The sequence below is a fragment of the Oreochromis aureus genome, linkage group 17 (assembly GCF_013358895.1).
Source record: "Oreochromis aureus strain Israel breed Guangdong linkage group 17, ZZ_aureus, whole genome shotgun sequence".
Classification (NCBI taxonomy): Eukaryota; Metazoa; Chordata; class Actinopteri; order Cichliformes; family Cichlidae; genus Oreochromis; species Oreochromis aureus.
In genome coordinates, this window is record NC_052958.1 from 19,904,690 (window position 1) to 19,929,295 (window position 24,606).

General features: G+C 41.2%; 2 protein-coding genes across 2 annotated transcripts; one reads left to right on the top strand and one right to left on the bottom strand.

Moving 5' to 3' along the window:
- Positions 1–2,113: 2,113 nt before the first annotated feature.
- On the bottom strand, positions 2,114–9,587 carry slc35e3 (solute carrier family 35 member E3). The gene is made up of 8 exons (XM_031760373.2): positions 9,431–9,587; positions 6,990–7,450; positions 6,744–6,854; positions 6,605–6,664; positions 5,557–5,655; positions 5,105–5,187; positions 4,099–4,183; positions 2,114–4,006 (listed from the first exon to the last, which is right to left on the bottom strand). Exons 2-8 carry the CDS (start codon positions 7,380–7,382, stop codon positions 3,905–3,907), a joined length of 933 nt encoding a protein of 310 aa, XP_031616233.1. The 5' UTR covers positions 7,383–7,450; positions 9,431–9,587; the 3' UTR covers positions 2,114–3,904.
- A 1,063-nt stretch (positions 9,588–10,650) lies between these two features.
- Positions 10,651–23,977, top strand: nup107 (nucleoporin 107). Its single transcript, XM_031760372.2, has 27 exons — positions 10,651–10,769; positions 12,034–12,116; positions 12,840–12,935; positions 13,031–13,125; positions 13,553–13,688; positions 13,772–13,875; positions 13,958–14,073; positions 14,152–14,200; positions 14,334–14,405; positions 16,133–16,221; positions 16,308–16,383; positions 16,468–16,581; positions 17,163–17,253; positions 18,054–18,133; positions 18,239–18,298; positions 18,419–18,564; positions 18,652–18,700; positions 18,796–18,865; positions 18,949–19,064; positions 19,579–19,768; positions 19,852–19,958; positions 21,571–21,673; positions 21,784–21,944; positions 22,035–22,160; positions 22,277–22,390; positions 22,502–22,669; positions 23,664–23,977. The coding sequence occupies exons 1-27, from the start codon at positions 10,762–10,764 to the stop codon at positions 23,769–23,771; spliced, it is 2,727 nt and encodes a 908-aa protein (XP_031616232.1). The 5' UTR covers positions 10,651–10,761; the 3' UTR covers positions 23,772–23,977.
- The last annotated feature ends 629 nt before the right edge of the window (positions 23,978–24,606 follow it).

Here is a 24,606-nt window from a genome sequence, read left to right on the forward strand (position 1 = left end):
TCACTAATCAACACACATCCTGGGCTGTGAGTAGGTATTAGTTATATCTGTGAAGAGGTTACAGTTGATAATGGCTGTTTAGTGCCCTGATATGACTCAACATGGGTACCGCAGGTTTTCAAGAAGCAAGTAGAGGTGTTATTATGGACTTTCATCTTTACAGTTTCATCTTTACTTTCATCTTTCAGTTACTTCCTGTTTTGTTCTGGAAGTTAATTTTCTTAAATCTCTTAAATGTTTTTTGTTTGTTTGTTTTTTTTACTTCATGCTTTGTTCTTTTCGCTATATTCGGTCTATCCAGGTTTAGCTGTTCACATCTGTGTCTTCTTTACCCATCAGTCCTCTGCATATATTTTGACCTACTACCCCCTTTTCCTAATCAGTTTATCTTGATCTTAATGGAAGAAATTATGAATTCAAGGAAATGTGCAAAGGGGAATTCATAAGGACTTCAGAGGATCCAGTTGCACTTACCAAAGCCTCCTTAATAATGTAACATTGCATGTTGTTGATGCAGGTGTGTAGACAGACTACCAAAAGATGAAGGTGTGTGTGTACATGCGTGTGAATGAGAGGAAGACAGGTGGAAAGGTGAACATGCAATGAGTAGAGGCAGCGAAGGTGGATGAGTTTAAATATTTGAGGTCAACCATTCAAAGCAACCGACAGTGCACGAAGGAGGGAAGAAGACAGGGTGGAGTGGATGTGACTGGCTGTCTGTGTTAGCACTGAGACAGACTGACTCCCGTCCTATGGTAGCAACCCTCAACCAGATAAGCAGAAGAGAATGGATGTATGGTTTAGAAGATGGTTGCAGATACAACAAGACAGAAAGGCTAGTAACACAGCTGAAGATGTTGAGATTTTCATTTGGAGTGACCAGTGGGGACATTTCAGGTTGAGTGGTTGACAGAAGACAAAGGCTGAGATTGTTTGGATGTGTGCAGAGGTGGGAAGTAGATTAAGAAGATGGAGAAGAAGCAGCCTAAAGTTTAGAGATTAAAAACATATCACTGGGTTATGGCATGAAATGAAAAATACATTATTTTTGAATATTTGTAGATTCTATCAGCTGTCAGTTGCTGATTGTCTTTAATGACATTTGAATGGTGGTTTGCTGTGAATTGTGGGACCACATGATCTCCTTTGTTTTTAGAAAATATTAAACGAGGTCGTAAAGGAAGCACTGAAGCACTTTTCCTAAGTATTCACAGAATTCAGACAGCTCTTATTGTGGCTGTGCTTCAGGGACACTTCACTTAGAAACTTTCCCAAGAGAAATGAACTATTCAGCTGTGGCTCTAGTTCTGCCTTTCCCTCTTTTCCATTTTCTCTCATTGTACTTTTCACAAGTCTCTGATTCCTCTTTTGATTTTAGCAGTATGTATTTCATCAGCTTTTAAAGCTAACTTTTCCTTGTTTTATTCAGCCTCCCAGAGCCTGCATTTCAGTCCTCTCTCCCCAAAAATAACACTTATGAATACCTTCTACACATACCCACAGTGGTAGCAGTAGGATGCCCGCAGTATGCAGTTTAATAACAGCTCTCGGGTTTCGCTCATTCCTCAGAGAGTAGAGATTTATTTAAACACACACTCTTTCCACTTGTTCATTCATCTGAAATTCCCTCCTGGCACAGCCTTGCTGTGTGTGTGTGTGTGTGTGTGTTACAATTGCAGCTTTATTGGCAGGGTATGAATGAGGCACACACGCATCTAAGGGGAAACCCAGGGACGCTCCACAGTGAGGCTGTTCACAGGAGAACTCCACTTAGGTGTGGTTATATTATAACACGCTTATTACAGATGACAACAGTGTGCTCTTCTATGATGTCATGTCTGGGCGAGCAACGATGAAAATGCTGCCCTTCCTAAAGTGGGTGTTTAAACCATTCTTCCAGTTCCATATTTTACAGTCATGCAAAGCTACTGCTGTAAAGCTGTAAAGCTCAAACTCAGTTCATCCTCTCCCTTTAAACCAACTCTCTTCTCATTGGCTGCCTCCAATAAACAGGTTTGAACAGCAGGTGCGTGGAGCTTCTGTGCACAAGATGTCCGTTTATGCGATGTTCCTTCTTGCTTAATACAAAGTGAAGAGTAGATAAAACTGCATGTCAGAAGATTTGGCTCAGACTGGCCATGTTTATTACAAGAAGTCATTTTAATAGCATATTTATGATAGCAAGTAAACAAGATCATAAAGACTAACGGATGGTGTTTTTTTGTTTTTTTCAGGAGCACCACATCTAGATACTTGTGTACCCTCAAACAATCCAAACTGCCACTTAATTCGTTTTTATTCAGCAGGCTGAATTTGCTTAATACAGTGAAATATAAACAAGAAAGCGCTACTGAGCGTGCTCACCACGAGGATGTCAGATTGAGGACTACATGTTCAGAAGCTGCTGTACATCACAAAGTGTCATGAAGAAGAAATCACTGTAGATGCAGAAGATTAAAGTTTTATTTCAACAATTCTTTGAGTAACTGAGCATTTCTCCAGATTTGTAATCCACAATAGCAGATCATCATGCTTTGCTGAGCCACGTCCCCAAAATCCCACCTGTACCATCAACACGGTCAAGACAAAGGATCAGACTGCAAAAAAAAAAACCCAAATAATGCAATATGTCACTAAATAACAGCTACACAAGCTAAGAAAATTTTATCAAAAAATACTAATTTAAAAAAGTTACATCAGCAATGAATGTGGCTAAATCTGAAATAAAACTAGACCTATCGCAGACTCTAAACAACAACAAAATCCCCCAACAGATTAATGAATTATTCAGGTCAGTGTCTGATTTGAAGGGCCAAACAAATAACTTTTGCAAAGAAAATCCACAAAAATTTTACACAGCAAACTCAGCCCTGCAGAACTGCAACGAGTCACTTTTCTGCTCAGTAATACGAGCCAGGGACTCAGAAATGGAAGAAACCATCATTTTATAAACCATTTCACTTTAACCCATTTCTGCCTGATTATAAAGTCTTCCACAAATTTTAGAACAGTTTATGGAGAAGTTATTTAGTAACTTTTTATTCAATATTGAACCTCATTTATCACTTCATACCACATGTAAGTTACTGGCTTTTGACTAGCAATCAAATTCATTTTGATCAGTCTATGGAAATCACTTATACAGAAAGGCTGATAACAGAAAAGCTTCTGCCACTGACTTCTTTGGAAAACTGCTGTAGCCCCAACAGTGTCTGAGTTTCTATGTGTTCATGATCTGTAAGTCACTGAAATGATTTAATAAGAAAATCCTTCAAATTTCACTTCAAAGCAAACTGGTTTCTTCCAGTGGTTGATGGATAACAGGTGGGACCTGACAGAAGTATTTATTATGTAAACTTGTTTAAACAAATCCAGCCAGATTGCTGATGGATTCCCATCAGTGTCTTCTGCCTTCATGTCTGCACTGAGTACCAAAAATCAGAAAAACAGCAGATGATGATGCAATTTTTCTAATATCACTGCAATATTTTTTTTCAGCCTCCAGCAACAGATGAAGGTTTGGTGTCCTGAAGGATCTTTCATAGAGCCCAACTGCAGCCTTCTTTTGATTGGTTGGTTGGTTTAAACCTCACCTCCATCCATCTATGTTAAAGCTGCGTGATGAGAGCGAGTTAACACTTGAGAAGCTGCCTTTGTGATGAGCTTCAGGTTTCTTTAAGACTTTGGATCAGTGCTGCTGAAGCTCAGTGGAAGTAGTATGAACAGCAGTGTTAACATGCCATATACGTTTAAATCTGACACGATCCACGATGAAATCCCTTCTCTTCTAAAAAAATACCTGTAATAAAAATGCTAAAAATATATAAAGAGGTATCTCTAGCTGGTCTCACTGTGGATGGCCAATAGCAGGAGTCTGTGCAGCAGACCAACATGTAAAGATGGCCTAGGGTCTTTGGGCCAGCCGGCTCTTCCCTTCTTCCTGCTCCATCAGCTTGAAGTGAGTGTAAGACAGGATACCTGCCAGAGTACAGAGGATCCCCAACGCCTGAGTGAGAGACGGGAAGAGAGCAGAAGGTTTGACGAAAACACTTGAAAACTGCCTGGTTTAACTCATCAGAGCAGCACAGGAAGACTCACCTGGTTGAGTGACAGTGGGTCATGGAAGAGCAGGTATCCACCAACCAGTGTGATGCAGAATTTAAAATGACCAAACATGTTATAGCTGTGAACTAGAATCAGGATAACAACATTTATGAATGTCATCTGAAATATTTGTACCAGGAGGACCTTGAGGCAGCACTATCCTGAAAAGACCACAACTCTTCCAGAAGTCTCTGAAGACCTCTTCAAGATGTTTAATTGTATTTTTGTAAGATTACAGATTCATCTACCCACCAATTTATTTTTTTTACCACTTATCTGGGTCAGAGGTGTAAGGAAAGCAATCAATGGAGAAATGTACAGACCTTTCTCTCTTTTGTGACTTTCTGGAAGGATAACATGTTCAACATGCCTTAAAAACACTAGTTAGATGCCTGAACTACATCAACTGCCTACTTTTGATTTAGATGAGCATTAGGTTAGAGAGCTCCTCACAAAATACCAATAAAACCAGAAACCTAAACCTGCCTTAAAGAATTAAAAAGCAAAAAAAGTTCCAAAAACCTGGGCCAGTCCTCAAAACTTTCTACGAAAACCAACGAAACGATCAAGAAGACATGAAACCTTTAATAAAAGTTCTCAACCCTTAAAGAAGTGTTTTGTTTGGAGTTCTTGAATCCCTAAAAAGCTCCTCACAAAGACTTCAAGACACTGAAACACAAAAATCAACTCAAGGAGGTTTTAAATCTTTCCAAGACATAAACAGGTTCACTGTAAAAGACTTCTTAAAACACCCTTTTAAGAAGTTCTGCAACCCTTTCAATAAGACTAGAACATTTGACACATATACAAAGCTGCTTGAGAAAACCAATGACTCCCCTGAAGGAGATCAGGAACACAAGAAGTCCAAAGGAAGCCCCATAAATTACTTCAGAATAGGCCTTGCACCCCCTGTTAAAGTAAACTCCAACGAGATCCACAAAAACTGAAGCAACCACTGACACTGCAAGACCTCTTCTGGCCCACAAGTGTTTGAGGATACGTAACAGGTGAGGTATTTCCAATGATCCAGTAGATGGATAGGTTGACCAGGAAAGCCACCACGCCTGAGAACAGCACAGTCATCTAGAGAAGAAAAGGAAAACACCATTACCAGCTGCTCCGAATCTCAAACTAAGACTTGGAACATGAGTCAAAATGTATTAAATTAAATACTTCCATCTATTAATACATATAGCAGTATTAAATAACCAACTGACCAATGTGACTGTCAGCAGAACAGACAGGCAGAATAAATGCCCCGCTTTTAATGTCTTTGATAAAATGTGGCAGACTATTACTTGGAAAGTCCCAGACATTAGTTCCAATTGCAGATCATCTAGCTGCAGCTGTGTGTGTCTTTTTAAGTGGTGTGTGTGTGTGTGTGTGTGTGTGTGTGTGTGTGTGTGTGTGTGTGTGTGTGTGTGTGTGTGTGTGTGTCATGTTTAGTCTGACCAGAGCAGGCAAGGACCAGGGTCCAAATATTCCTCCGGGACCAGTCAGCGGCTCAAACAGTGGAACGATGCAGAGCAGGAAGGCTGATGATAGAGGAGCCTGAAAGGACAGTCTGCGCAGTAAAAATCTACAGCCATTGCATTATATCAAGTATAAAATATAAATAACATCCTACTATTACTCCAAAGCCCTCAGCTGATCTGTCTCTGACCTGTAATGTGTCTTTAAGAATGCTTAATAGAACACTGAAGCTGATTAACGTTTGATTTTACTGCTCTAGTCTACACTGTGTTGGTGAGGTGACAGTCGTCAAACAATCATTTTTGAATAATAAATTTTAAATAATACATTTTAAAGTTTTTTTTTTAACAAAAACCTTGAAAACTACGTTAAATACGTGGTACTAAAGATCTAGTGGACAAAGTACTTTTTAATTCCAAGTCCAATTCCAATAACATAATTTGGAACTGAATGGTACTAACAAGCTCCAAACCAAACATCAGCAGATCTCAAGCCAATTTGCAACTCATTATGAAGAAGCCCTACATGACGGTAACACGTCCTGAATACTTTATATCAGCAAGTTACAGGACAATGTCAACAAGCCTTAAATCATCTGAAAGTATCAGAAAGTACCAACACAACTCTAGATGACAACTCATAACAAGTCCCATATAATTCTGTACCAGCGGGTCCAAGAAAATATCACGAATCCAAATCAAGACACAATTCAGCAACCTGCAAATCAAATATGAAACTTTTAAGTCTCTAAGAATCCCAAGACAAGAATAACAAGTCCCAATTCCAGTTTTAATGTAAGGCCAAACTAAATAGAGTTCCAAAGAAATTCTAACATCTTATAAAATCCACAGACAAAATAATCCCAAATAATGACCAACAACTCAAGGTAAGCAAAGTAAGCAGTCCTAAGTCCAGTTCTAAGCCCATCGCATAATAAGCAGCATTACATAGGAAAACTGATTATATTATCTAACACTAGATACTGAGTATTCAGTGATCTTTTACTTGGTTTGTGGCTGGGTCTCACCTGATAGTATAAAAGCTGCATGGAGTTCACCTGGAGCTCATGTTGCTTTGCCCCTACCCACTGAGAGAAACGTGGAGAACAGTTAATGACTTTACTTCAGTCTCTGTGGAGTGTTTTGTCAGCATATACATTTACTCACCACTTGGTAAAGTGATGTCACCAGAACTCCAAGAGACGCGAACACAATCCCCAGCAAGTTGAACCGCACATCATAGTACGAGTTCAGTATCACTCCTAATGTTATGGGTACCTGAGGAGAGGGGAACAGATTGTGCTGACATTGTCTCTCACTTACCCCAAAGTGACCCAAACCCCAGTATCCTGCAAGAATCATTCAGATTGGCATGTTTCTACAGCTCTAACAAGCAGATGGGGCTTTGCTAACCAGTGTAAGTTTAATCTTGGTGGAGAAGGTCTTCTTGTAGTAGGTAGTCTGGATGAGGATGATGACAGGAGTGGTCATTGCTTTAGCCAACTGGTACGTTCCTATCGAGTTGTTCTGTAGGGAAAGGTTGGTGAAGGCCACGAACCCGCAGAAGCTCAGAGCCAGCCACACAATCCTGCGAATCGGAAGGCTTTTTGGAGCAAAAACATCCATTTTCTGGCAGAAGTAGAGTCCCAGCCAAGTGACCACAAAGTGAACGAGGGTCAGTGTCATGTTGGGGAAGCCATAGTGTACGTAGATCCATTTGTTGATGAAGACGATACAGATGGAGGAGAACAGGTTGACCAGCAGGCCAGCGACAATGCGCCTGTCGGCTAAAAAGCTGGCAGCCATGATCTGGGAGGCCTCAGAGTTAAAGTTACTCAGATGGAGCTTTGTTGAATTTAGCTGAGCTGCTCACACTGGTGAAAGAGAGATACTAGTGTTAGAAAGTCTAAAACAAAAAAAGTCTAGAAGCTCATGGTACCATGCATGATTTTTACAGCTGCTTTAATACAGAAATGCAAATTCAAGTTAGATGAACCAAAAAAATAATATAGTCCAAACATTACTGGATTCTTTTCATGGTCAATTTTACACAGACAGGGCAGATTAATCAGTTTACCTATGATTAGAAACATGGGTTGGGTTCCATTTTTACCCCAGTTTAAATTTCTACCAAACAGGTTTACAATCATTTTTTCTCTTCAACAGAAAGATGTCCAGACATGTTTTATTTATTACTTTGACTCCACTAAGTTTGTAATAGAACTTTAACACCTCTTCCACCTGCATTGTTTGTTTACCATCAACCTGAATTTCCCGGAGGAACCTACCCAAGGGATTATTATTATTATTATTATTATTATTATTATTATCTATCTGCAAGCTACAACTAAAATAAGTGTTTTTCTATTTGAGAATCCAACAACTACAATAAAAAGTTCATTCAAAAAGGTTTAACAAAGTACTGAATTAACTATATGAAGGTAAAGATATTATCATATTTTTACATAGACCTCCATTTTTAAAGTCTCAGAAGTAATTGAGCAAACTAATTTAAATATAGGGATTATTTTTGATACTTGGATGAAAGTCAGTGATCACCAAAAGCTGCGTTTACTACTTTGAGATGCTCCGCCATGCCTTTACTTCAGCTCCTGTCAGCTGCTGCTTGTTTTATTGGGTCTCACTGATTTCAATTTTGTCTTCAGTCACAGAAAGGCTGTTTTATTGGTTTGAGATCCGGTGATTGACATGTCCAATGAAGAATATCACATTTTTATTTTAGTTTACTTTTGCAGCCTTCTTTAGGTCATTATGAATTTCCACTTTGAAGCCATTTAATCGGTTTTGTGACATTTGTCTGAATGTGAGCAGCGAGTACAACCCTTTATACTTTGCAATCCATCCTCATGTTTCTGTCAGCAATCACTTCAAAAATAAGCATTAATAGTAACCAGTAGTTTGCACCTTGTTGTAAATCCTCTCCATTTCCATTCATGGAGTCATCTCTTAGTTATAGACTTTGACTGTGATAGACCTGCCTCCTCAAGAGTCTTTTACTTGGTTAGATGTCATGAAGTTGTTTTTATTATCCACTTTAATTGTCCGTAGTGGCCTTTTGGGCCTTTAGGTGCTGCTGGGCTGAGCAGTGCGTTGACTTGGTGACTTCTGAAGTTTCTGCTCTCTATCATAGATTTATTTGTGTATTTAGGGTAATAATGGCCTCCTTCAGTTAACCCACGTTGAGCGCCCCAGTGAAAAACTTTAAAACATAAATTCAGTATTGGGAAAAAGAACCAGATCTTTTATCTTCTGCGAGGGAGCAGGGCTCATCTGGCCTTGAAACTGCTTATCAGTTTGCCCAATTACATCCGAGGCTGTGAAAATGGGAGACTGTGTTTATGTCTGTAATTCCTAATCAGTTAGTGGACTACTTTTAATAAACCAGTTGATAGTCTGTGCTTCAATCACATCTTCAGTGTTTAATTTAAAATCCACTCCAGGTGTGGCGCTGTACAAATAGTTATGGACCTAACTGAATATTACAGATTAATATTGGTGTTTTTACTCCAATACACTGAAAGCACACAGAAGAAAGTTCCTTAAATTGTAATCCAGTGTCGTAAATAACATAATAATCGTTAAGTCCTCTACAAGCTTTCAGACTACCGGAGGGAACATTTTGCCGTTTGTAACGGTTAACGGTTAAAATAACGGAGTTCTGCCTGATGCTCTGTCTTACTTTATGACTTACTTAAAACCATTAGGTGGAAACCGGTCGAGCTACTCAAGTTCACAGCTCCACTCACATCTAAAACGATACGTGGTATATATTTTTTTAAAAAAAAGACTTATCCGCTTCTCTGTCTGTCTGCCACGCACTGTATAAAGTTTACCTCGGGTCATCTTTCCATCTGCCTCCCTGCTTCTCCTCCGTCTTGCCTCGCTGCCGCCAAACAAACCCCGGAGTGGTACCGGTCTTCCCCGGCGTTCGAATCTCCTCTCCCGGCCTCTGCAGTGCCCAAACCCCCGCTGCTGTGCCGGAGGAATGTCTTCCCTGCTCTTCCGCAGATCGTAACACAGCCGTGACTTCCAGCAGGAGGAGAAGAAAAAAACACCCAGTGAGTGAGTGAGTATGTTCCTGCTTCCTCCCAGTTTAACACCGTTTACCGTTTGTGTCTATCAAGCAACAGCGGCTGCTAACGGACCGGAGGGAAGAGGAGCGCAGAGGTGGTGTATGTGGCAGATGTTTCACTCCATAGAGAAAACCGGGTGGAGCCCAGTCCTCTGCAGAATTGCTTTAAGTCAGCCACAATGAAGGGTTTTCCAGCCTGTTTAAGTCCGTGCCTAAGCATCTCAGTCTGATTTAAGTCCAAACTACCACACAAAGAACCTAAAGAGCAGCAGTCCCAGACCATCACACCACCACCGTGTTTGACTGTTAGTATGATGTTCTTTTTATGAAATGCGGTGTTAGTTTTATGTCAGGTGTAACAGGACTTAAACCTTCCAAAAGTATATTTTCACCAAAATATTCTGTGGACTTTGGGGTCATCAAGATGTTTCTTGGCTAATACGAAACTAGCCTTTGGCCCGTCTTTGGTCAGTGGTTTTCTCCTTGGAATTCGCCATTTTTGCCCAGCCGTTTTCTTATTGTTGAATCATGAACTCTCACCTTAACTGGGGAAGGCGAGGCCTGCAGTTCTTTAGATGTTGTTCAGGGGCTTTTGTGACCTCCTGGTTGAGTCATTGATGGGCTCTTGGAGGTTTTTTTGGCTGGCAACTCCTGGGAATTTTCACCACTGTTGCAAGTTTTGTGGATAATAGATGTCACTGTGGTTACCTGGAGTCCCAAAGACTTAGAAATATCTTTGTAACCCTTTCTACAGTGATAGATGTCAGTGACTTTGGTTGTTATCCATTTCTTTATATCGTGGCATTATGTGTTGCTTTGAGATCTTTTAGCTTACATCAGACAGGTTCTATTTTAGTGATTCAATAGATCTGGACGTAATCAGATTTGGATTGTTTTTTTTTTTTTCTATGATTAATAAAATACTTAAGTTTACAAAAAACAGTGGAGACATATACAAGGCTGGATGCAATCTAATTGCGACTCGTGGGGGCAGCAGTGTGAATTAAGAGACGCAGTCTGCTGAGAATTGAAAAGAAGTAGAAGAAGCAACCCCGTTAAACCTCGTGAAGCGGGAACTGATAACTCACCGCTATGGACTGGTAAAAACATTGTTTTTAAGCGTTATTCAGCAGTTATACACATTTTATTCTTATGTATGTTTAGTTGTGCATGTGTCTGGTGATTACAGACCGTTGGCTTCTTATTAGTCCGCTAGTGTGCTAAATTCAGGGACTTCAACTTTGCTAGCTGACGCTAACAATGCTAACAGCGCTAATGCTGCCGTTCACAGTGAATGGCGAGGCTAACCGGCTAAATGCTCTGGTTTGGGTACGTTGACAGTCGGGAACAAGAGCTGCTCTCCAGGGTGAATAAAATAAGAACTACTGGTTTAGTAGAGCTGTTAGCAGCCAGTATTTTGGAAGAACTACTGCAATTAGGGAAGTATTACATAAAGTTAGATTTACTAGGTTATAACTGAACTACGTTAAGTGTTATAAAGATTGCAATATGTTGTTGTTTTATGAGTACTAACATTTGATATGCTCTCAGCTATATAGATCAGCCATATATGGCCAAATTGTTTGCTGTAGTTGTTTTATTTACATTGCATGGGTTCACACAGACCTGTGACGCTTCTTGTTAGTTTAGGCACAGTTAAAGCCAGTGACTAAAATGTTTTTTAAAGAGAACCGTCGGAAGTGCCACGGCTTTTTTGTGTTGAACCCACAGTAACCTTTTATAAGTGATTAGAAAATTAAATTGTCCTTTGTCTTCTTTTGACTGCTTCTAGTAATTTAAAGATTTAAATGTAATGTCAAGAACAAGGTTGATGTCCAGAGCTGTGTCGGCTACAGAGAGATAAAGATGATGAGCCATACCATGAAGCTTTGGGAAAAGAGATGCTGAAGCTAAGAAGTGAGGGCCTTAAAAAGCAAGAAGCAATATGGCTTCACGGAAGGGCAGGTTTACAGGATCTTAGTGAGACCTGCTAAAATGTATGGTTTGGAGATGGTGGCACTGAAAAAATAGGTCGTCAAGCTGAAGTGACCAGGATGGACAGGATTAGATACAAGGACAGCTCAGGCTGAGATGGTTTGAACATGTGCAGAGGAGGGATTCGACAAAGGATGTTGAAGATGGCCTCAGGAGATTCATTGATGGTGTAAAGGTGGACTTGGAGAGGAGAATTTTAGGGACAGGATGACGGGTAGGGAGATGATCTAATGTCGCGACCCCTAAAGAGAGCAGAGAAAGAAAAAAGATGTAAATTCAGTGGTGTAAAAGCCTCTGAACTGCACATAAATTAATATGTTTATAATTCTCTAGGTAATGTGCTTTCTTGTGCTTCATCTTGTCCTTCAGGGCTCAGAGTGAGCTGCCGTCTCCGGTGGTTCGAGACGACGAGGTAACGGTTGCTGCCCGCAGGAGGAGGAAGAAAGTGGCCTGTATCCTGCTGCAGAAAGACTTTGACCTGATTCCTGTCCAGCCCCTACACCCACCCATTCACCCCAGCAGCTGCTGATGGGTCTTTTAATAAAGGGGAAAGGTGGAAATATAGCTGCAAGCTTTATGGTACATTCACCTTTCTGAAATGGGAACAGGAACCTGTAACCCTACGATTTAAACTGTGATTTGTCCCCTCTTGTCCATTTTAGATGGTGGAGTCACAGAATTGGAGGGCTTGATAACCTAGTTCAATTAATGTCGGTTGGTTTGGAGTGCTTCATTTGGTGGAGCTTACACACACAAACGCATAAACACAGTCCATGTGGGACATGGTGTATGGGTTGGATTATAAATGAGCTGCCGTTGGTGTGTTATTGTATGGTGCAGAAATTGCTGTGATTATTGAGTCATGGTTAAGATCTGTAGTATGAAGCAAGTGCAACAAATCCTAAAATCCCAGCAAGTGATTCTGGGTATCATGATGACGATTATCAGCAATCTCTCTTGATCGTTTTTTCTATTTTAAAAAAAGTGGATTTTGTATTTCACTTTACTAATTCACTAAACTGACCGATTGATTGCCACCTGCATCTGTGTTTAGTATGGTGGCATAAGTAGAGTGGAAGAGCTTAATTTATCTGGGTTTTTGTTGTGTGGAATTGTTTGCTACAGTGTTGATTGATAAAGTAGAAGCTGCTTGTTTTCCTGACTGTTGCTGTCAGTCCCATCACCCGGTAGCGGCAGCCCTGTCATTTCCACAGTGACACCAGCTCGGCCCTTGCTGAGGAACACACCTGCTTCACTCTTCAGACAAGCAGGTAAGATAGATATATGACAGACAGACCCACAGGTATCAGAGGCATTTATATTTGACTAAATCTCCACTCTCTTCTCATTCATCTGTTTGTCTCAGTTACTCCCAGAGTTCCAGATGTTTCATCCATTTTGGCCCCAGGAGGTCGAACGCCTCGATACACACACACGCCCAGAAACGCACTCAGCAGTCTGGTAAGACACACACTTTTCTATTCATGTATATATATTTTGTTAAATAAATGAAAACGTGAGTTCTTTGCACTTCTACTGTTTTCCATGACACAAAGAACGGTCTCTTTGTATTAGTGATGTCACAAACTTTCTTTAATGTGAAAATACAGACAGCAGAAAAACATATTAATTAGTGAGGGTTTTGTTTAGGTAGTTGAGTTGTGATTGGTGGAAATGCTGTCACTAACCCAAACAGGCCAGCTGCTGACCAGTTAGCTTGCTCAGATACTCCAGACCTTCAGTGTATCAGTTTTGTCAAACCCTTCTTGAACTTAATGATGTATTACTTACAATCATATTATGTTGAACTCACTGCTAACTCCATGATGATGCTGTGTGTGTGTGTGTGTGTGTGTGTGTGTGTGTGTGTGTGTGTGTGTGTGTGTAGAATCTGGACGACAGTGATTGGACTAACAGCATGTACACGTCGCCTGTTTCGGGTCTGGAGAACACGAGTTTCTTCAGAGAAGATATCGGGAACCTCAGCTCAGCTCTCCTAAAGGAGGATGACCCAGGAGAGGCTGGTGAGTAAATCACCTGAGCATGCCCAGTTACTCTGCAGGTGTCTTGTTGTTCCCGCTAACGCTCCGGTTTTTGCTCCTTTAAGCCGCTGCCAGTCTTTTCCCTGAGTTCCTTGGGGCTTTTCTGAAACACTCTTCCTCGGCTGTGTTTGAGCTACTGGATGACTATCAGGCGCTCTGCCAGGATAAGGTAGGCAAGTTTGCTTGATGTGCGTGAAAGCTGTGGTGTGCTCATTTTAAATGCTCTCTTGTTCTCTGTCACATGCCTTAAGGTGGATGTGCTGCAGTCTGTGGTGCTCAGAGCGGGTCAGAATAGTAAAACAGCCGGCGTCCGTTGGCTGCTGCAGCAGGAGAACTGCACATGGAGGCTCATCGCCTCGCTCTACAGGTACCTAATTCACTGATTTACTTTCTGTAACTAATTGGCTGTCTGCTCAACCCTCAACAATCAAATGTGTTCATGTAGAGATCGGGTCCAGTTGGCGCTGGAGGATGACCTCATGACGGACATGGTTGTGAGTAACGTATACTGGATTGTTTTTGGCCTCTTTTAAAAGTACTCAGAGCTCTAGCTTCAGTAAACAACACAACCACAGCAGGAATCTGAGTCTTCTGGAAGCTGTAATGATTACCTGTTTGTGTTTGTAGGTGCCCAGTGAGAGCGAGAAGGTTGTAGTGGAGCAGCTTTTCCAGAGAGATGCCGTCATACGACAGAGCCAGGTAACTGTCTCTCTCTCTCTCTCTCACTCACTCACTCACTCACTCACTCACTCACTCACTCTCTCACACACACACACACACACACACACACACACACACACACAAAATAGAAAGGGTTACAGTGATGAGGGTTTGCAGGTTGTCTGTTCTACACGGCAGATTTAATCATGGATTAGCTGCAATTAGGGTTACATGATTTCTGTCTTTTTGTTAGATTTTAATAGTAAATCATTCAAAGATGAAAATGGTGAGTTAACTTGGGTCCTTCTGGATCCGGCCTGCACCATTAATGAGTTTATCTCAACTCTCGGGACTTGTGTAGCTTTACTGATCTCAACCCGACCATCCTCTGCTCCTGCACAAAACTAAAGTGATCCTGTACCACATGAAATGAAAGTTGTGTACTTACATTTCCATTGTAGCAACACCAAATCTTTAAGATCTTTAGTATTGGTGGTTGTGCTTTACTTAATTTGTTTTAATTCATAAGAAGCCCTTTTCTACTAGTACCTGCTCTGCTCACCTCAACTCAACTTGGTTTTTAGGGTTTTCCATTAGGTGGTATTACCTGGTACGGGGTAGTTTTTTTTTTTGTTTTTTGTTTTTTTTGTTTTAGTAACCTACTCAGCCGGGGTTCTAGCTGAACCTTGTTGATCCAGAAATGTGGCATCAAGAGACTGAATGCCACTAATTGGACAGTCAGTGTTGTCACTCGATGAGTCATGAGTTAGTCTTTCACAAAAATCAAAACTAGCATTTTTGAAACTCAACGAGGGAAACCAACACTGAATCCTGAGTCTGACTAGAAGCCATACACTGAGCTGCAGGTATAATATAAAACAAGTAGATTAGGTACTAGTGGTAAACAGGCTATAAGACTGCAGAGGGTTTAGGTTTTACTGCCCTCATGTTGTCCTTATAAAATGACCTCATGGTTTTGTGATGAATAAGAGTGGAAATGTGTATGGGCTCAAATTGTGGTCATAAATATTTTGTACTTGTAAATCAAATGCGTAGTTGTGAACTGAGTTTTGTAAACCAAAATGTGTGTGTGTGTGTGTGTGTGTGTGTGTGTGTGTGTGTGTGTGTGTAAAAAAACAAACAAACAAACAAACAAAAACCAACCCCCCCCCCCCAATATGTTCTCTGATTGGATTGTTAAATTCGTGATTGACATGACATTGACCAATCAGCTGAAAGGATGAAAATTTGGTCAAAATATCTTACTGGTAAGCTGAAAGTCACACACAGCCAGGGAACTTGAGCGCAGAGTTTTACACGTGGTTTTTTGCTTTCTATCTGTAAGCAGACCTTAACAAAACAAATTTGTAACTTGTGTAAATATTTTGTACAAGCACAAATCTTTTTTACACACACACCAAATTCTCATCTATAGATCGCTAAACATAAAATTTTTCAGATATCTTGGTTTATAAGGTTACAAACCTCAGTTCACAACTACGATTTACAAGTACAAAATATTTATGACCACAATTTGAGCCCATAAATGTGCCTTTAATGTCAGGAATCCTGTAGTCAGACCTGTTTTCTAAAGTGAAAACAAAAGTCAGAAACTCCAGAACAATTAGGCTTATGTGTTGTTCTTTATTATTTTTCATATTTTGGTGAAGTCTTTTGATCTTGATGGTATCTGGACTCTATATTTCTTGTGATCTAATGAGCCGATTGTAAGGCTAATTGTTTCCCTGGTGGTCCCTGTGTTGCAGCTGGTTGTTGATTGGCTGGAGAGCATCGCCAAGGATCAGATTGGAGATTTCTCTGATAACATTGAATACTACGCCAAAAATGTGTGCTGGTGAGCCCCTTTGTTTATTTATGTCAGCATAAAGCCCATATTGTTAGCCCATATTTAAAGTCATCGGTGGGGTATTTGTGTTTTAGGGAGAATACTCTCCATGCGCTGAAGATGAGGAGGAAGAGCGGCACCACCTTCACAGTCCCTCTGGTCACTGAGCTGGTGAGGCCTGTTACTGCAAACATAATCGCATAATTTCTTTGTCCCCTGTGTTTCTGAATGTGTCCATAACATTTGTGTGTTTAGGACCCAGACGCCCCCCTCCGGCAGCAGCGCCCCCTGGCTGACCTGGACAGAGAGGATGACGCCCGGCTGCTGAAGAACCTGTTCACGCTGATCAGAGCGGGGATGACCGAGGAGGTGAAGAGACACCGAAACACACAGCAGGGGATAGAGGGGCATCAATAAACTAATGTTTTTAAAGAAGTTCACCTTCTAGACAAATTCAACTCAAAGTGCTTTAAAAGACTGAAACCAGTCTTGAAACTCATTCCTACCCAGAGTGGGAACCGTAGTCTCAGGTTCAGATTCACGCTCTAATTCTCATCCCAGCCTCTTCAGTCAGGGTAACAAAAAATCAAAACGCACTCAGTGTTTTGTTTAAAAGCTGAAACAAGTCAAGCTTTTAGTTGTGTTTCTCTCTGCTATGATCCAGAAAATTTATAAGCTCTGCAGGATTTCCACCAGGAAAGCTGGAAAGCTGTAATAAGAGGCAGATAATTTAAGTGTGCACTTTATTGGTGTCGTGCTGGTGCTTAAGGTGATCTTAGCTCCTGAGACATCATGGAGGATCTTCCAGTCTCTTAGGTGCACCATAAGGACAGCAAAGCTGAGAGGAGTTTGGAGCACATAATGAAAAGTTTTGATGGTCTACAGTGGATGCTGTGAAGTTTCATTTCCTGTTCATGTCTTCAGCTGTTTGTGTCTTTGTGTTTTTTCAGGCTCAGCGGCTGTGCAAACGCTGTGGTCAGGCCTGGAGAGCAGCAACTCTGGAAGGCTGGAAACTCTACCATGACCCCAACATGACCTCAGGTACTGTCTGGCCCCAAAGTAAAGAGCACAGGGAGTGATGTTACCTAAGTTTAAATATCTGTGCTCAGCCATCCAAAGCAACAACAGAGAAATGCTGTAAGAAATCTGAGCTCATGGCTTTCTGTTTTTCAACATAATGACACAGAAATGCTGCTGTATGAAAGAGCGTAATCTGTCAGCATTACAGGGATTATTTGGGATTAATCTGTAAGAAAATCAATTATAGTTACTATTTAAAGTTCAGGAAGCTTATTCCCCACACTGACCTGTATTCAGAAAACAGAAATCTTGTAATTCACAGAAAATAGCCCTTTTTACCCTTCAGCTATAAAAGGCTGATGGGGTGGTGACATCACCCCGCCGAGTGAATGCAACAACTCGAGAACGAGGGGATACAGAGGTGGTGAAATTACATCTTTCTGTCTTTCTGCCATTTAATTATTAACCTATTGCTTAATAACTTTGGTGTAGTGTGAATGACCATTGGGGAGGTCTGTAGCTACAGGAAAAGCTGTAGAACTTAAATTTGACACACCTCCTTTAATGGGAGAAAGGAAGAGGAACCACCATGATAATTACAATTCCTAAAGCCTGGGCTTGCTGCTCACAGTGATCATTAACTGTATCCATGTTTAATATGTACATCCACCATTTTAACAGCATTTATGACAAGAAATAAGGAAAAGCAACAGGACCCTAATTAAAGGAATTTCTGGGACTTTTCCCACCTTTTTAAATACAAAGTATACCTGTACGATCCTTCTCTGCATGACTGTGTATCTGTCCTCTTCTCTCTGCAGGTGGTATCGAGTTGCAGCCAGTTGAAGGAAACCCACAAAGAGGCATATGGAAGGCCTGCTGCTGGAGAATGGCCGAGGAGGTAGGTCATGCATTACCAAATTTGTGATAAATAAGAAGGCTGAGCTTGTGTTCAGTCAAGCTTGAAAATGAGAAGAATTAAAGCAAAATAAAATGTGTGTTTTAGGAGCAGTTAAACAGATATGAGAGGGCGATCTACGCCAGCCTGAGTGGGAACCTCAGACCGGTAATATAACCAGTTTTTGTGTTAATCAGAAATCAGCAGCTCAGAGTCACCTCTGTGTTTACGGTCAGTCGAATCCTAGATAATGGCAGACCTGACTCTGTGTGTGTCTTTGTGTGTTAGCTGCTGGCAGTGTGTGAATCGTGGGAGGACTGCGTGTGGGCATATTTCCGTGTGATGGTTGACTCACTGGTTGAGAAGGATCTCATGTCTTCGGGTATGGCTCATCACGAGGTGGAGACGTTACCGCGGGAGTACCTGGAGGCCAAGTAGGACACACACACACACACAGAATAAAATAAATAAATTAAAAAAACAAAACTGCTTCGTCTCTGATCTACTGCTTCCTCTTGCAGCTGGACCATGGAGAAAGTGTTTGAGGAGCTTCAATCATCCGAGTCGAAGGTGAAACCGGTTCTAACTGAATGCGATTGGTGGGACATATTGAAGTTGCACAGCACAGTAAACCAGTGTTTGTTTATTTATTTTACTGTGTGCAGAGGGTGCTGGAGGAGACGAGAGAGCATTATCACGTCATCCAGAAGTTTGTCATCCTGGGAGACCTGGACGGTAAGACCAGCTCTGACCTGACGGGTCACATAAACATGTAAGCTCCAGTTTCTCATGAACCTCTTTGTTTGTGTCTCACTCAGGCTTGTTGGAGGAGTTTTCCGATTGGCTAACCGCCTCTAAGCCCCTCCCCTCGCACCTGCTGCGCTTCATGACTCACCTTGTGCTGTTCTTCCGCTCTCTGGGTTTGGCACTAAAGGTAAAATCCACGTTAAAGGTTCTTACAGGTCATTTTATGAGAAATTTTCGCTTTAGTCTGTATTTAATTTTACAAATACTAAGAGCAGATTGGATCAATGTAATCTAACTTTAACCTTTAACCTCACTTTTAAATGTATTTTTCAGTTTCTTGCCTAAAGTAATGAAGACAGTTCTGACAAACTCTCAAAGAATAAATAATTAGTCAACAAAACTGCAAACAGTGAATCACTTTTTCATGTTTGGTCATGTTTCCAGCCTTATTTTATTTTATTTTTTCCAAATTTTGAGTGTAAAGAATGGAGCTGGTTAAGCGTGAGGAACACTGTGCAGTCCAACAAATGGGATTTATTTTTCTTATAGCCCCCCCCCCCAATCCTAAAAAAATTCAGGAACCAAATCTGGAGACTCTGAGAGGAATTTAAGTGGCTCAGTTATATTTTCAGTGAATGAGGCGTTCACATTGTTTACGGGTTCACGTTTTTAAATGTCGTGTTCCTGCCTCTTGTCTCTAGGAGGAGGTGTGCGTTGATGTGGTGAAGACGTACGTCTCCCTTCTGATCCAAGATCAGCAGACAGACCTTGTGGCAAGCTACGTCGGCCAGCTTCCCGCTGATCTTGCAACCTCTCAATATGCCGCCTTCCTGGAGACCGTCACCCAGCCGGAACTCCGCCCCCGCTGCCTGCAGCTCGCCACCGAAGCGGGTGAGAGAGACGCTGTTACACGCTGAGGTCAGCAAGAGCAGACGCTTTATCACTGAAAGATAACTGACCATGTGTGTGCATAGGTCTGGATGTTTCTGCCATAACCAAGCTGGTGGTGGAGACTGTGAGAGAGACAGACGACACAGAGTTCACGCACCACAGCCAGACGCTGGAGACGGGAACTACAAAGGTAACGACCAAAGTGTCCACTTTGGATTTAGTTTCTCTAATGAGGTGATTCAAGTAATTTGTCTAAATTATAAAAAATGTAACTTTGCACATGTGTGGGAATATATTAGGCCAGTGGTTCCTAAAGTAGGGGGAGTGCAGAGCCATTGCGGGGGGGGGGGGCAATATGAATTTCAAAAAAATAAATAAATAAATAAAAAAAAAAATGCTTGGACACTGCTAGCATAATGGACAGGTTTTTGATGGGGCTCCCACACAAACGCAAAGCAGAAGATGAACGAACCACATATGTCTCCAAACCAACTTCCTGATGATATGATGAAGCATATCTTGCCTTTGGCTTCACCTGCACAACGGCGGTGCCAAGGTAGGTACCCAGAACAGAATTTATTTCCCCTGCTTTGGGAGCACGCGCTGGGCTGTCCAAATCACGGACAAAGAGTATCCTACATTCTTCATTTATACTTCACAAACACTTCTTATAATGAAATTTTGGCAATGTTAGCTCTTTATACATTAAAGTTACAGTGGGATACAAATAATATCATATAATGATCCCCCGGTTAAAATCACAAACAGTATCCCACAGCTGTTTATGTTTTTAAACCCATTTTGCACAGAGAAACATTTTTTGAAAAATGTATTGCCAGTAGTGTTGAATAGTATTGCACAATAAAAAAACAAACAACTATACTTAAATTAATTACACCACAATGATGGTCTGTTTTTCTGTTATGTGTGTGTGGTTGGAGGATGTGTTTGTGCCGGGCGTGCAAAGATTTTCTTGTAAAACAAAGGGAGGCCTAGCAAAAAGTTTGAGAACTACTGTATTAGGCCATGTATCACACCTTTGGTTTAAACCTTTAAACACTCTACATAAAAATAATTTTTATTTGTCGAATATGTTAAAGCTAAACTGCCTTATTTAGCAGAGGTATGCAGAATGTTTGCAGTGTTGGTGAACTGTGTGGAAACGGGAAAAGATATTTAGTGCCACTAGCACAGTTAAATTCAGCAGCAATCAGGGACGATGTCTGGAGAGTGTGTGGTTTGAGTGCTGTGAGAGATTCACGCTCTTGCAGGTAACTCTGCTCTTGGATCTGAATCCTTCTCGATCGACTCGACTGACTTTTCACTGGAAGTTACCTGCGAGAGAGTGACTCTGCAATGAATACCTGCACCCTTGAAATTAATTAATTTGCTAAGGATTTTTTTTTTCTTGCACCGAACTTCTGACATAAATATTATTCCATATACACAAGTCTGCTGGGTCGTTGATGCGCCATATCGCCACTCTTCAGAATCAGAATACTTAAATAATCCCTAAGGGAATTATGTAATTTATGGCAGTATGTTTGGAACTGGCCTATATCAAATACAAGCAGAAACAATAGTTGAAGTTCAGAGAGATATTAGGAGAAATTCACACAGCTGCAACAACGTCTGTTTCCGTTTGACGAGTCTGAATGATGTTTTCTGTTCAAGCATGTCTTGATCAGACCAGCTAATTTAGGGTCCATATGTCCAACAGTGACGTTCTAATCCAAGTGTTCATCAGGCTGAAGATGTTTTGTTTATGTGAACATGGCTACAGTGATGTTGTGCTCTGATAGGAGGACCAAAGGAAGATTGATGTCATTGATTGGCTCCTCTATGACCCTGCCCACCGAGCTGAGGCCCTGAAGCAGTCAAATGCCATCATGAGGAAGTTTTTGGGTACTCTTCTTTTTTTTTTCTTTTAGCTGTTTATTTATTGATGGTTTTGTTTGTTCCAATTAAATTGCGATTCAGTGGTCAGCTGACTTCCTTCGTCTGTCGTGCCTTAGCTCTGCAGAAACATGACGCAGCCAAGGCGGTGTTTTCTAAAGTCCCGGAAGACTCGATGAGGGAGATCTGCTCCCAGTGGTCAGGAATCAGTCAGACCACACCACTTCCTGCTGAGGATGAGAATGCCATCAGAGAACACCTGTGCATCAGAGCCTACCTGGTCTGTTAGCAACACCTGTCTTCATGTTGTTTTTATAACCCAGTTCACTGAGATGTATTGGACTGAACGTGTGCTTTGATGGTCCTGCAGGAGGCCCACGAGGCATTCACTGACTGGTTCAGACACAGCAGTTCAGCCCCACAGAAGCCGGCACCGGCACCCGAGGCCAAATTCACAGAGAGGGTAGCCAATGAGATGAGGGAAAAGGAGTACCAGGTATTTTTTTTTTTTTTTTATTATTTATTTTTTTTAATGTAGTTAAGGCATCAGTATTTAAAAATAAAAACTTTACCACTGCAGATGTTCCACATGTGCATTGTCTGGTTTTTCAGGCCTCGCTGTCCGCCTGGTCCTGCCGTTTGGATGCTTTGACGGAAGATGTGAAAGAGAGAATCTACAATGTTCTGCTGTTCGTGGACGGAGGCTGGATGGTCGACAACAGACAGGTTACTGCTTAAATCACAACACACAGACTCTAAAAGATTAATTTAGGAGCATCAGCTACATTCATAACGTGACCATGTGGTAATTTAATATTTGGTTGGTTGTGTTTTCAGGATTCGGAGCCAGACTCAGAGCGCAGCCACCAAATGGCGGCTTTGCGCTCTCTGTGTCTTCCACGTCTTAGCTTCCTGCTGCTCAGCGTGCTGCAGAGCTCCTCGAGACACCAGGAGGCGCTGCGGCTTGCTGACATCATCTCGTCTGACCAGCACCGCCTCTACCAGGTAACTGAAGCCTCCATGAACTTCCAACTGTCAACTTATGTTTTCTTTGTCAGGGTATTACTCCAGGAAGCAGGTTTAGCTATCAACTAAGTTTGTTAATCCTGAGTTGAAGGGAAACTTTCCTGTTCCAAAAAGAGAGTTGACTTCAACTCTGAGTCGGTTACCATGGTAGCAGACAGGTTTTCTTCAGCTCTGACTCCACCCCTCCTGCTACACCTGAACCGCCTGACACTCAGTTTCATTTTCTCATTCATGAAGTCGCTATCCAAGCTCAAAGCAAGGCCATCAGAAGATTTTTACAAGCACTTGAATCACAGTGAGATGTGTTTAACATCCACACTTTTATAATCATTCATCAGTATATGTGGACAGAGACATTATTGGACAGTGATGCCGCTTTCAGATTGTGTGTCTCTGAAACATTTACATTACTGAGAAACAAACAGATCTGTGTAAAGCTACAGACACAGATCACACTGATCAGTGATCTCAATGATCAGTCATTGATCGTGTTGTACTTAGTCACTGATGGAAAAATGTCTCACAGCTGACTAACTGGAAAAGCCTTACTTTTATTTATTTAGTTTTGTCCCTCTCGGGTTACAGCTGATTAATTAAATTTAAAAGCAAATATAAAATTAGGATTCCATCTTCGTCTGATGAAAATTAAAGTGGGGTAAACATCAGATATAAAAACTAAAATTATATGAACTTTTATGTTGTCTGTGATCATGGAGTTGACTAAGCTGATTAAAATGACTTCAGTATTTCTCTAAAACGACCGGTTGCCATGGTGAATCGTGGTATTGCAGGTCCATTTATAATGAAGATTTTCTTTCCCTACTTAAGGACAGACTTAACTAGGGGTGAACATACTCAGATTTGATAGATCATACTCACATCAGCTGTACTGGAACATGAAACTTGAGTTTGTGGAAATTCCTGGTTTCTGCTTCTTTGTTTTCACTCTTCGTCCCTCTCCTCTTGCTCTCAGGTGTTCTCTAAGGAGGAACTGAGGAGGTTTCTGCAGAAACTGAGGGAGTCGTCTCTCGCTCTGTTGGACCGAGGAGTCGACCCGCTGGGCTATGAACTGCAGTCATGAACGAAGAAACACACACACATAGCAGTGTTTGAAGCGCTGTTGATTTTTGTTTTGTTTTGTTTTTCGATTGTCTGTTTTTTGCAAAATAAAAAAAATAAAAGCCTGTTTCCTGTAGTGCCTTGTGTATTTTAATTAGAAGCAGGTCCCAGTACACGAGCTGGCACAGGTGCCAGTTTGGGTTTTTGTCAATGGAAAATTGTACTTAGTAGTCAGTATAAGCTTTTAATGATATAAGTTTGCATATGATAGAATACTGTATGTTGACCTTTTGATGACTTAGACTGTTGTCCACTACAAGACTGTTTTATAAATTCTTTCTCACAGCGATAATAGCTGAACAAGCAGGAAGAGGAGAGCTGGACACTTTTATCTGCGCTCTCTAACAAGAAGAGGGGCCGCGTCCTTCTGAATCTCACAACACACACACATACACCTGAACCACTCTTATCTTCACTCCCTACGCACTAAAAATTCCTCTGCCTATGAATAGACGTATTCACCGTTGTATTGCTTTGTATATAAATAAAGACCAGAGCGGTAACGGAGCGCGCATCGCAGGGCCCCCACTCTGGTGTGAGCGTTCTGTGATCGCCCTTGTATACAAGTAAATGCTGCAGCGTCTGTGTGTTTCTGCCCTTAGACTCTTAGCTGAAGAAGTGTCTTTAGAATAAATCTCTTGACAGTTTTAAAATTAATATATGTACATATAAACAAATTCTTTATTTAAAAACTATGCAGTTATTTATGTAAGAAATATTTCCAAACCATGTGCTACTGGGGTAAAATATACATCAATCTCAAAAATATGACTTCATTGTAACATGAATACCTTTAC